This window comes from Martes martes (genome assembly GCF_963455335.1).
Source record: "Martes martes genome assembly, chromosome: 4".
Lineage (NCBI taxonomy): Eukaryota > Metazoa > Chordata > Mammalia > Carnivora > Mustelidae > Martes > Martes martes.
The window spans coordinates 28,950,836-28,964,754 of NC_137891.1; the positions used below are offsets into that span (position 1 = coordinate 28,950,836).

Below are 13,919 nucleotides of genomic sequence, written 5' to 3' on the forward strand. Positions count from 1 at the left end.
GAAAGCAAAAAAAAAGTTTTTAAAATTTAATTCTTATTTTGTCATTTTATTAGGGTATTAGGGCTTCTTTTAAAGTAATATGTTTTGTTTCTTAATATTTAAGGAATTCTGTTATAACATTTTTCCATTTATCTGAAACACTAGTTTGTTTCTCTTAAAGAAGTGTGTCATCTCGTGGTGCCTCAAGTTGCACTTAAAAATGAGAGGAGAGTTACTGGATTCTGTGTGAAGCCCACATTTGTGAGGCTGTGTCTTGGAGTGAGTAACACACTGTAACTTCTTGTTAGTCTAGCTGAGTTGCATGCCAGTATCTCCAAACTAGCATCTCTAGACCTGAATCTGACCTTATTTTCTGTAGTTGCATTTGTTAATATGGAGCCAGTTATTTACCTGGTTAAAGAAAAAAATAAAGGAGGAGTAAGTTATTTGAACTGTTATATATTTAATGAATTATTAAAAGTTTTATATTATATAGAGACATTACTCAAATTCCACTTAATAAAATATCATTTCTTAAAGCTCTAGCAAAAAAAGAGAAAGGAAAAAGGAAGTTTTCTTTTCTTTCAAAAAACCTTAATAGTTATTAGTGATGAAAGTCTTTCTCCAGAAAAAGATCACTTCCTTTTAAAAGGGCAAAATTTTACATGTCAGTATGTAGTAATACTAGTAAATGGCATCCCTTACCCAATTTTTCTTGACCGTTTTCCTTTGAACTTGGGTAGTGCTTTCTATAAACATTAATGTATTAGAAAAATACCTTGTCAGTTCAAACCTTGTCTTCTTACAGATGTGACAAGAGTCCCTCAAACTCCCATTTAGAGGTAGTTTTCATAAATATAGTTCATATATTATTTGCCATGTCACTTACATAAAATATATTGACATTATAATTTTTGTACTACATTTTGTTGACCCAGGAATTTAATTAAAAATTTTATTTAGTATGTTTGCCTGAAGAAAAATTGGATATGGTAGGTACATTCACAGTGCTGTTGTTCTTACTATTTTTGCAGGGAGTATTCTAGAAATTGCAATGAGATCTGAGGTATCATTTGTTTAGAAAAACTTGGGCAGTGGTTTCTTCTCAAGAAAATATGGAATACAGAAGAGACCATCAACTTCTGGAGTGGGGTCAGTCAGGATTTGAATCTTAGCCCTGCCATTTTCTTATCAATGGAGTTCTAGACAAATGATTCAAGTTTTTTGAATAGAGCTCTTTATCTCTCAAAGTGTGCATAATGATTTGAACTTCATAGGATTTTGTAATTGTTAAATGAGATGGTAAAAAATCAAAGCACTTATTTATTCGGTGCTTGTACATTGTAGTTATTCAGCAAATGTTACATTCATCACTGCAGTTTTAATTCTTTTGCAATTCAGCTGTGAAATGTTACTGCAGAATTATTTTCAGCAGCTTTGAACAGTTACATTAACCTCTTATTTTGTCTGGAAGAAGAAAATGATTGGGTGGGACAAAGACATAGATGCCAAAATCATAAAGCATTATTATGAGGACGCTTTGTAAAACTGTCAGTAGAGGTGATTCAGAAATAATTTAATATTCTAAGATGTACAGAAGAAAGTATTTTATTGCATACAGTCCATTTAAAATTAAATGTACCTTTTGAGAATTAGATTTTGAAAATTAGGAACATTCAGGTCGCTTTCACTTAAACTATCATTTAACTTAAATAAGAGAGACACTGTTTTCTTTTGTATTTTAATTTAATTTTTAGCTTTACATGTATATACTTGAATATCTTAATCATTCTATTGGATATCGAAATCATTTATCTAATAATTAGACTTCCAGCCATCTCAGTTATGTGTGACCTTGTATTTAAAAAAAAGCTTAAAAACACATTCATAATTGTATATGAAATTAACCATAACAAGTTTATTAAGCCCTGCATTTGTCGTAACAAGTGGTTCACTAGATTAGAATCAATGAAGGGCATGTAGTGGGGGAGACCACTGGAAACTTTTTGGAACAACTGTTTTGAGGAAGAAGTCCCATTTATTTTATCCTATTAATATCTTTTAAACTATTTATATTGCACATAAATTGCTCAGTGTAAAGAACAAATTTAAGCAATATATTTGAAGCAAAAATGGAAAGCTTCCCCTTACTTTCAGTCTTCCCTACTGCCATTTACACTACTATCTTTTTTACATTCTGGTGGTAAACACTGTTAACATATCAGCATATGTCTATGTACACCTTACTCTGCTGTCATATCACAACATTTTGTTGTTTCAGTATATATGGATTCATACTGTATGTATTTTGGATCTTTTTTTTTCAGTTGTTATTTTGAAGATCTTCTTATGTTAGTATTATAAATCCACTTCCATATATTTAACAGTTATTTGGTATTCCAAAGGATGGATATTTAACAATTAGTCATTCTTCACCATTGCTCTCCAGACAAAGATGCTGGGTACCCATGTATAGTTGAACAAGTTGGGTTTATTAATTTTACAATAGAGGAGAGTCTACACCACGGGGAACCAAGTGTTTAGTAAGAGGATGTTAGAAAGGATTTATTATAGGATTGGGCTTGTATTAGGTGATTTTTTTTTTCTGGTTAATTTTTTTTAACCAGAGTTTTCCTATACATGTCTTTACCCACTTAAACATTTTTTGGATACTCATGTATTTCTCGTTGAATTGCTAAGGTTCTTTATATGCTGTAGATACTGGTCCTGTGTTATTTTTGTGGCAAATATTTTTCTCCCTGTCTCATACATGTCTTTCGTTTTTCACAGGAAGACTTTCTCCACCCTGAAATTAAAATGTGATTAATCTTCTAACCAAGTTATCTTACTTTTTCTTTAAAACATTTAGATTATTGATCTATTTGGAATGTGGAAGTTTTGTGTGTGCTGTGAGGGAAAGAACAATTTTTTCCCCATCTCTAGTATCCCAATAGCATTTGTTGATCACTCCCATTTATTTCTCACTAATTGGAAATACCTCATCATGTTCTGAACACCTACATAGACGTCAGCCTACAATAAAATAACTCTTAATTGACCTCCATTTAATTGAGTGACTGGAGTAACTGATATTCTCTCTTCCCTTCATATAATATACTGACTGGAGACCACAGTAAGCTTCATAGTTTACTGCTAGTAGGCTACTCCGTACTATGCTGATAACAGTGCTATTTCTGCTAGTTGAGTTTTACATTGCTAATACTCAGATATAGTCATTCTAAAAACTTTATGCCAGCTGTGCTTGTCATTATATTTTCATTACTTAATCAGTATTATGTAAATCAGTAAAATATGAATACAAAAAGAAGGAAGGGTGCCATTTCAAAGAAAACTAAACTAGATGCTTTAGAAAGAGACATGGGTCACTAAAAAACTTGTGGCTGGTAAGGACATTTTGTTTACTTAAATTTTGTTAATATATGCATTTATCTAAGTAATTCTAGGAACAGAGAATGAAATACATGAGTCAAGAATTACTTTTGGCCTGTAGGAAACTCTGTTAACCAAAAACAAAAACTTTAGCAACAATAAATTATTGAATTGAGTATATCTGATGTATAAGATGTTAATTTCCTGAAATGTAGACCTTTTTATGTATTTTCTTATAAGACATTTTAATGATGTAATCCATCTTACAGTTTTAAATTTTAAGGATACAGATACAATAAAAATGTGCTAACAGTAACCTAAATTGTTAATAGTCTGTAAGTGTAGTGTTTTCATACCATAGGCAGATGTCTTTGGAGGCATTTAGAACATGATGTAGTATTTCCAGTTCATTAAAAATACTGATCATTAAGTCTAAACTTAAGAATGAAGACCAAGTTACTACAGTGTATTAGTTATTTCTTGCTGTGTAGTATCTTACTTCAACACTTAGTATCATCTCATAGTTTTTGTGGGTTGGAAGTCGGAGTGGCTTAGCAAGGTGGTTTCTGTGTCGATGTTTCTCATGAGGTTGTAGCCAAGATGTTAACCCAGAGAGCAGTGATCTGAAGGCTCAAGGAGGGCCCTCAGATAGTTAGTTAGCTCACGGGGTCCTGGTTATTGTCAGGAACCCTTATGTCCTCCCCACATGGGTCTACCCTGTACAGTACAAGAGAGAGCAAGACAGAAGATGTAACAGAAACTATAACCAAGTTTGAGAAGTCACAAACTCACTTCTGCCATATTTTATTAGTTAGAAGCTCATACTCAAAGGAAGGGGTTAGGCACCTTTTCTTGAATAAGGTGTTATTCTACACCTTATTCTACACTGTTACTTATTCTGTGTGCATATGGATCAAGGAGAGGGAAGAATTCATTTATAATATTTCATTTCTTTTTAGGACACTGCTTTAGGAAAACCACGAGAAGTGTTTCGACTTCCCACAGATCTGACAGCATGCGACAATCGTCTTTGTGCATCTGTCCATTTCACATCTTCTACCTGGGTTACCTTGTCAGATGGAACAGGACGATTATATCTCATTGGTACAGGTGAACGTGGAAATAGTGCTTCTGAAAAATGGGAGGTGCGGTTTTGTTTTTGTTTTTTAGACTTAAGCAAAGTCTTGAAAGTATATATAAATTAGACCTTAGTGATTTTGGAATTACTCTTTCTGGGAGTGGTTTACGTGTGACTTCGTCATTTTTATAATAAAATGTTTTGGAAATTTTTAATTCAATTATAAATAGATACCTTTTACAAAACTGGTTTGATCTGGGGTCATTGAATTTAACAAGAACTGCATTCATTTGTTCAGCAAATGTCTATTGAGTGCTTTATATATGTGTAAAGCGGTACAATAAAGTATTGGCATTGCCTCCTGCTTGATGAAGAGTTTGCCAGGAATTACATTGGAATATCTTTTCTCCTCTACTCCTGTTACATTTGCTGGTATCTTTATGGGCCCAGCATACTTCTGAGGCACCACAATGCTAGCTATCTGGTAAGTTGCCATTGGTCAAATACTAGCTTACCAGAGTATCCCCTACTTCGAAGAATCTACTATAAAATACAGTAATGTGCCAATCTCTACAATGCTATTTTTATTTCAGCTTTTTCTTGTTTTTGTTTTTTTTTTTAGGATTTTATTTATTTGACAGAGAGAGACACAGCAAGAGAAAGAACACAAGCAGGGGTAGTGGGAGAGGGAGAAGCAGACTTCCTACAGAGCAGAGAGCCCAGTGCTGGGCTCGATCCCAGTGACCTGAGCCGAAGGCAGACAGGCAGACACTTAATGATTGAGCCACCCAGGCTGCCCCTTTCAGTTTTCTTAAAACAGTGTAACATTTTTAAATCTGAGGGGCAGACTAGAATTTTAATAATAATAAGTAAGGAATTAATTTCTTTAGAGCCACAGTTTTTGAAGGTGGGAAAGAATGACACGGAGTTACAAGTGTATTGTGATACTGCTATTGTCTAAATCTCAGCGGGTGGTCTTTTAGTTCTGCATAAAGAAATATGAACTTAATATATTTATATCTTATGAAATATTTTTTTCAGACCAACAAATGCCTACAAAGATCAGGTTTTAATTATTTGAGAAAAACCAAGAAGGTTGTAGAACCAAATAGCTTGCCTTTCTTACTAAGTTATATTAAATGGAATACTACCAAATTGTAATAATTCAAAAAAATAAACAAAAAACATGATAAATAACCAGAACAACAGCAGTCTGTCTGTAGGGGGCCTTTGCAGGTCTTTGTAGTCACAGATTTAAATATTCATTGGACATTGTGACATTTTTCTGCTTGGCCTCCAGTAGTAATTTCTTTTTCTTTTTCTTTTTTTATTTTATTTTATTTTATTTTATTTTATTTTATTTTATTTTTATTATGGAGGCAGTGTGATATGTAGATAGCATAGCTGTCTGAAACATTTGGAAGGAGTTTGGAGAGTGAGGGGCAGAAGAATGAGAATTTATGAACTATCAAGCTGTGGATTCTGTTGGTTTTGAGCAGGAAGAGACGCACTGATGCAGCTCACCTTCAGCTTAAAAATAAAACCACATACTCTGCCAGAAGGAAATTCATTTGGATTTATAAATCATTTGGTTTGTGTTCTGTGTATCTCCTTGGTGCATATTTTAGGCCTGTAGTGATATTTTTTAAATCATTTAAATTTTTTTAAAATCTAAATTTACTTCATGCCCTTTTCAGTATACACTGCTATAATGAAAGGTGCCATAAGCACCTTCAGAGATTTTTGCAGTTAACAATAGTTTTGGTTGGGGAGAGGGGGAGTGGGACAGGAATGGACTTGGGCATTAACTGAGGTGGGAGGGATACTGTGGAATATTGATCACTTTAAGAAAAAAACTTAGGAGAGCTTTAGGACTTTGGGGAAATTGGTGGAACAGAGAGGAAGCTAAAGGTAGGAATGGTGGGGGGTACAGTAGGGTATAAAGGGGCCAAGTGAGAGCGGTGATGACTGCAGTGTAGAAAGAGAAATAATGGGAAACGGGAAGACTGCCTGCTTTGCAAGTGTGTTGCCTCTAATATGATGCGGGTGCCGTTGGCAGCACTATCACACTTGAGTTGCTAGGCTTGTTCAGGAGACAGAAACTTCAGCCTAACAATTTATAAAAGTTTAGACATCTACTCCCTGGTCTCATTCCAGTCCTTTTCACTCACATGAGAGAGAAAAAAGAGGCGGCAGCAATAAACTAGCTACATGTACCTGACAAAATTTACTTTTTTTTTTTTTCCTCCCTTTGGTTTCCTGTTGTCCCCCAAACAAAAGCGAAACCCAAACAACTAAAATGTATCTATCATCTCAGTTTTGAGTATTGGAGATATTCTTTGCTATTCTTGCTATTTTCTGTTTGTGGAATACCACAGAATGGATTCCAAAGGTCTCCTATTTGAATACTTTGGGCAGAGGTGCTACACACTTAGGGAAATTCACATTAAAACACACTGTTCTTTACAAGGCTTTGAAGTAGGAGCGGAAAGGATTCCATATAAAGGATTTTTTGTTATTGTTTTTTTGTTTTTCTTAAAGCTAACTTTTGTCATTTTGGATATTTTCTTCAACCATTTATTTTTTTATTTATTCAAAGATCTTGCTTAGCGAACAATCTTAAAATATCTCTTCTTTTTTATTTACTCTTAAATAAGTATGAGTCCTTTAGATTATGTATTGATGATAGAAAAAAGAATTTGTTAATAACAGATTTTGCGTCTCTGTATAGTGCTTAGATTTGCTTTTTAAAAAAACACTCTTCAGTATTATATTTAAATAGTTTGTTAAATTGCAACTTTTAAATGTAAAGGGGCTCTTTTATTTTTGAGAAATAAAGTTTGAGTGGTGTCTCCAATTCCTTTGACTCTGACCTTTGCAGACTTTTAAGAAACAAGTGGAAGAACTAAACAGAAACAATAAGAAAAACCATACATACACACGTGTGCACACATGTTCATAAACATGAACTATATTCAGAAACAAGAGGAACAAAGCAGAAATAAATCATACACAAGATAGAAGAGATAAAGGAATCAATATTGACCAGCTCCTGGCCTCTTTTGTAGAATTCTTTTCTAGGAGCCTGCTTCTAGTTCTCTTTCTTCTTTTTATTGTACTTGGATGCCCTGTTATTTTCCTTGTTTTTAAGGCAAGAGTACTGATCACTTTTCTCTATTAAACAAATAGGCATTTTTAAAAAGTTCTTTCTTCAAAGAATGTTATTTGAACTTGCAACCTTTATTTAAAGGTTTTTTTCATTTTTCTCTTCCTTGTAATAAATAGTATACAAATTAGTTGTATTGTCGGAATTCTGTGTTTTCCTTCTGTGCCACCTGCATTTGTGTAATATGTACATTTTTGTATGTGTAATCTTTTTTTTTTTTGCAGATTATGTTTAATGAAGAGCTTGGGAATCCTTTTATCATAATTCACAGTATCTCACTGATGAATGCTGAAGAACATTCAGTAACTGCCTTACTTCTTCGAATAGAGAAAGAAGAATTGGATATGAAAGGAAGTGGATTCTATGTTTCTTTGGAGTGGGTCACTATCAGTAAAAAAAATAAAGGTAAAATATAACAACATTGTGAATCCATAGTGGTTGGCACCATTTAGTAGATTGTGAAATGCAGAGCTGTTCCTGTAAATGCTGTTGACTTTTTCTTGGGTAGTGTTGCTGTGATTCTAATACCTGACACCTAGTGGAATGAATAGTTTCTCTTCCGGTATGGATTATAGAAAAAATAATAATGTGTTTCCACTTATGGAAATAAAGGCTTCCAATTATGCCTTTTATATAAAAGACATTCTTACATAATCTTAGAAGAATTTTAAGTGTGTATTTTCAATATATACAAGACTACATAAATATATTCTTCTGTGTGTGTATATTACATAAACAAGGACTTACATATATTGTGGAATGTAAATTATAAATTACAGTGTAATCAAAATATCAAATAAATATAAATACCTAGATGGAAACAAATACCTTTATTTCCTTAAATCTTAACTGATTTCTTTCAGATCTAATTGAACTTTGCTGTTTGTTTCTACCTTCAGGAAAACTGCTGGTTTTTCTTACCTGGAATGCTTCCATGTGTTAAAAAAAAGTCTCAACCCTTGGTCTATTTGAATCTGTGTGCCAGGCTTCTAACTTGGACATTAGAAGTTATTTTTTCCTTTATCAATTAGAATACCTTTAATGGTGTGTCCTTGCTTTTCACCTTGCTTATTAGTTCTTACTTGAAAACTAAGTGGATTTTTTTTGTAGTTGAGAACTGAGGGAGCATGTTTCCATGATGACTGTCTGCCCTTTTTCTTAATTTTTATTAATTTACTCATTTAACTTATGAGTCTTAAATTATAGCTGATCCTTGAACAACAGAGGTTTTAACTGTGCAGGTCCACGTATATGTGGATATTTTTTGATAAACAAAGAACAGTACTGCAAATTTATTTATGATTTCCTGAATAACACTTTCTTTAGCTTATTTTATTATAAGAATGTAGTGCATAATACATATACAAAATACATGTTAATTGACTGTTTTTGTTATCAGTAAAGCTTCCAATCAACAGTAGTTAAATTTTTGGGGGGAGTCAAAAGTTATACATAGATTTTTGACTACACAGAGAACTGGTGTCCCTAACCTTTATGTTGTTCAAGAGTTAACTGTTAATTTATAATCCGATAAAGGCTATTAGTGTCTGTTTTCTAAGAGGGCTTTTTTATTTTAAAATGAAGATGTGTATATGTACATACATGTACATGTGTGTGCATATTGTGTGTGTATATACATATATATGTAACAGAATAGTTTATAAGTAAGTTGAGTAAACTTCCTACATTTTTTTTTCTGTGAACCGTTTAATATAATTTTTTTGTTTTTCTCAGTGTTGTAGTTTAATCTCTGGAGGAACATAGTAAGTTAAAACTTTAGGTATTGGAAAACTTTCTGTACAGGTCTAGATGGTAACCATATAGTTTATATCACAACTACTCAGTTATGCCATTGTAGTCCAAAAGCAGCTGTAGATAATACATAAATAAATGAGAAAAGCTGTATTCCAATAATATTTTATTTATGGACATTTGAATTTTATATGGCTTTAACATGTATTTAAATATTATTTTGATTACTTTTAGTCATTTAAAGTAGTATAAAATTCATTCTTCGCCCACAGACCATATGAAAATATGCATAAACTCAGCTTTGTCTCCACTGGCCATGCTTTGCCAATCTCTACTTTAGATAAGAGAAACTTTAATTTTTTTATTAAGGGATGTAACTCAACAACTTACAGAGAAATCATGATGCATATTTTTCCTCCTGTTCTCTGGTTCTGTGACAGCTGCATCTCAGTTCACGGTAACTTACCGTATAGTGACACTCTGCTCAAGCTTCACCACCTGCATTCCCTTCCCTTTGAGTCCTTGCCTCTACTGGACAGACTTAATTAGACTCACTTTTCTTTTTATCTCCCAAGGTTGTAATTATAGGAGTATGAATTCTCCCCATGGCTTACTTTTTCTCTTATTACTCTTCTTAATGGTTCATTCCTTTCACCTTCCCCCAAGTATTATTAATATAATTGTTATTCTTCTCCTTTTTCCTTTTTAATGAACATAGCAGTACTTTTCTAAACTGTGTTGAGTGGAACATTTGATATATTATGTTTTGTGGTCAAATAAATTTGAAAATGTGGGTGTATAGTATCCCTATTATACATTAAACATGTTAGAGGTTCTAGAAATTTTGAGTAAAAGAGGTAATGTAATTTTAATCAGGCATTTCCCAACTTATTTAATCATGGAGTTCACTTGAAATTCACCTGTTATTTTCTCTTGCACACATATTAGGGAAAGCCACCCTATAAACTATATAGTATCTCTCTTTGCCTTGCATCTACTGTGCAGGAAGTATATTAGCTCATTCATAAATGTATAGGTCTGTTCTTAAATATGTATGAAGTGAATGTGAATGTAGGTGAAGATTTAGAGGGAAAAAATGACAGATACTTTAGAACAGATTGTATCGTCATGTAGAACATGTGACATTGAGTTGTGATTTTTGACCACTCATTGTGAAGCTTACTTGTTAACAAGTACAACCCACTTTAATAGAGCAACACTATAAGTAAAGGTGTGGACTCAACTGAAATGTTTGAGTACTTTAAAAAATCCCACCTATCTTGAAGAATAAACTCAGTTATTTTATAAGAAATTTTCATGATATAGTTAATTTTCTTTTTTTATATTTTGTATCTTAAATTTTATATCTTAAAACTAAGTATCATTATGCTTGATTATAGTTGGCATGTAGATCTGTCAGTGTGTATAAAAATCATTTCTACTGTAAACATTTCATTTTAGGGAAACCCATTTATCAATAGCTAGAATAGGCAGAAAAATAGTCCACACCATACCTTTCTTTTATCCTTAGTGTGGCTCTAGAAGATGCCTATCATGTACCTGCTGGGAAAGTAGACAGGCTATAGTAAAGGAAAAGGTAGATCCATCTGAAGCTGGTATTTCGGGTACGTTAGTCACTTTCAAAGTCTAGAGCACTGTTGTCCGATGAAAATGTCTGCCAAGTGGACATATTTTACATATGTGCCATTTAATACAGTAGCAGCTAGCCATATGTGTGGCTGTTGAAGATTTGAAATGTGGCTAGTGTGCCTGAAGAACTGAATTTTAAATTTTACTTAATTTTTATTAAATAGCCACTATGGCCAGTAGTGTGCTACTTTCCACATTGGAAAGCACAATCTAGAGCAGATTTCATCAGACCTAGTATTTTAAAGTAAGTGTGTATTTGCAGAAAATTAGGTTATAAATCTTTTTATCCCTAAGGAAAAACTCTCAGTGGCATGCCTTTTTTTTTTTTTTTTTAATTTTTATTTTTTTTATTTTTTTTTTTTTAGTGGCATGCCTTTTAATAGTACACTTAAAATACTTAATTAAAACTAATATACAAATATTTTTATAATATAGTGTTTCATTTGTAATTTTTTTATTCTAAAATACTTTGTTTTCTTACAGATGCTAACAAATATGAAATTATTAAGCATGATATTCTCCGTGGAAAGTCAGTGCCACATTATGCTGCTATTGAGCCTGATGGGAAGGGTCTGATGATTGTCTCCTACAAGTCCTTCACATTTGTTCATGTTGGTCAAGATCTTGAAGAAAATAAGAATGAGACCATGTCAGAGAAAATCAAAGGTAATTTTACTCTTCACCTTCATAGAGCTTGTATGTGTTTATACAACACACATTTATGGCTGGTTTGTCTTCCTGGTTAGGTTTTGGCTTCTATTAGGACCAGACAGGTTTTTAATTTTTATTTCCCTTTATACTCGTCAGAATAGTCTTTTGTAAAATGTACTATCTAAATAGTATGAACTGTTTTAATTAGTAATTTAATTACCAAAAATATTTTTTAAAAATCTGTACATTAGGGGCGGCTGGGTGGCTCAGTGGGTTAAAGCCTCTGCCTTTGGCTCAGGTCATGATCCCATGGGATCGAGCCCCACATCGGGCTCTCTGCTCAGCAGGGAGCCTGCTTCCTTCTCTCTCTCTGCCTGCCTCTCTGCCTACTTGTGATCTCTGTCTGTCAAATAAACAAATAAAATATTTTTTTAAAAAATCTGTACCTTAGCTTACCTGATTAAGATGTTTAATAAATACCTACTAGATGAATAAATGATGTCTCTGTTATTGGTGTTTGAGAAGCTAGCATTTTAGTATTGAAAATATTAATCTTTTAAAATAAGTTAAACTCTGTTGATTATAGGTGTATACTAAGTATATGTTCTTAACTTTTAGTACTAAGATGGAAAAAAGTTCTTGAGGTCAAAATCACCAAGTTTTCCCAATGTTAAATTAATAAATGGGTGAAGGTAATGTTTTAAAATGAAGACAATAATAAGGTCTTTCAAAAGAAATTTGTATTTACTGGGGCGCCTGGGTGGCTCAGTCAGTTGAGTGTTGACTCTTGGTTTTGGCTCAGGTAATGAGCTCAGAGTCCTGGGATGAAGCCTTGCTTCAGCTCTGCACTCATCAGGGAGTCTGGTTGAGGGTTCTCTCCCTCTCCCCTTCCCCTGGCCCTCACTCTCTCAAATAAATAAATTAAAAATAAATAAATTTAAAAAATTCTATTTCCATACAAAGAATATGTACTCTTATATTCAAGAGAATATCACTCTGTAATAGTACTATTCGTATTTCTGATGTTTATTAAGCCAGAGAATAGTATATTTTACTGAACAGAGAGTTTCACAATAATTAAGTTATACATATTAATCTTTGAATGTGCCTTTTCGTTAATTACATAAAATAAAAATTAGTTTCAATATTTTTATCTAGTTAGAGCTTCCTAAACAAAAATCCTTCAAATAGTATTTGAAAATAATAACATAATAAATATTTTAAAAATATTTTTCCCAGGTTTATAGACATATGCACCTTTGAATATGAGAATTGTGCTTGATGCCTTTTATTTAGCTTCTCAGCAACTTGGTTTCTTCATATGCAATGCGTTTTTTGTTAGATTTCTCTAGGATCCCTTTCCAAATAAATTCTATTCTGTCTTAATTGTAGTAGTAAAGTCTTCCAGAGCTTAGCCAAAACAGCTATTCACATCTCCAGACCACATGCCCTTTAGGACTCTTGGTGAGCAATTGCGAAGGAGTGAAAGAATGCCCTAATCTTTGGAACCATTTTACCCAGTAGCTGAGACACCCATGTGGTTCCAAGACAGATGGTAGCCTGGGAGGGACACAACATCTTTTTAAATCACTACCTACCAGTTCAGGTATTGTTTTTCTTCTTTTTCTCATTCATATTGAACTCCTCAATACATCATTATGTCATTTCTTCCCTTTCACTGTGAACCTTAAATCGCCTATATTTTTCTGTTTTCTTTCTAATAAACAGCCTTTACTTGTAAATGACAAATGTAATTTTTTTTCATATTATGGATAATTTGTTAATTATAGCATACATTCTTAAAAATAATCTTCTGAGAATATATACTGGTTTCATTTTCTGTAAACCTCAAGAAGACTAATATTGTCTGTTGCCTGTTTGGTGTTGTCATAATGATATAAATAATAGTGTTTTCTTCTTCTTTTTCTTTTTTTAAAAGATTTTTATTAGTTATTCAACAGAGATAAAGAGCACAGGTAGGCAGAGCGGCAGGCAGAGGGAGAGGGAGAAGCAGGCTCTCCACTGAGCAGGGAGCCTGATGCAGGGCTCGATCCCAGGGTACTGGGATCATGACCTGAGCCAATGGCAGCCGCTTAACGGACTGAGCCACCCAGGTGCCCCAATAGCATTTCCTTTGAAAGACTTAAGATGTGGGACGCCCGGGTGGCTCAGTCAATTAAGCATCTGCCTTTAGCTCAGATCATGAACGGGCTCCCTGCTCAGTGGGGAGCCTGCTTTTCCTTCTCCCTCTGC

The 13,919-nt window shown here is 33.3% G+C and overlaps 1 protein-coding gene across 2 annotated transcripts in view; it reads left to right on the forward strand.

The window, feature by feature from the left end:
* The window catches only part of NUDCD1 (NudC domain containing 1), an 80,653-nt gene that overhangs the window by 18,103 nt on the left and 48,631 nt on the right, over nucleotides 1-13,919 (forward strand). Inside the window, exons 3-5 of one of the 2 annotated variants that reach the window (XM_080801353.1) lie at nucleotides 4,329-4,514; nucleotides 7,838-8,018; nucleotides 11,499-11,681. In XM_080801353.1, the coding sequence (XP_080657479.1) occupies nucleotides 4,329-4,514; nucleotides 7,838-8,018; nucleotides 11,499-11,681 (550 nt within the window). The remainder of the gene's footprint in view (nucleotides 1-4,328; nucleotides 4,515-7,837; nucleotides 8,019-11,498; nucleotides 11,682-13,919) is intronic. The other variant, XM_080801354.1, reaches the window with a different exon arrangement.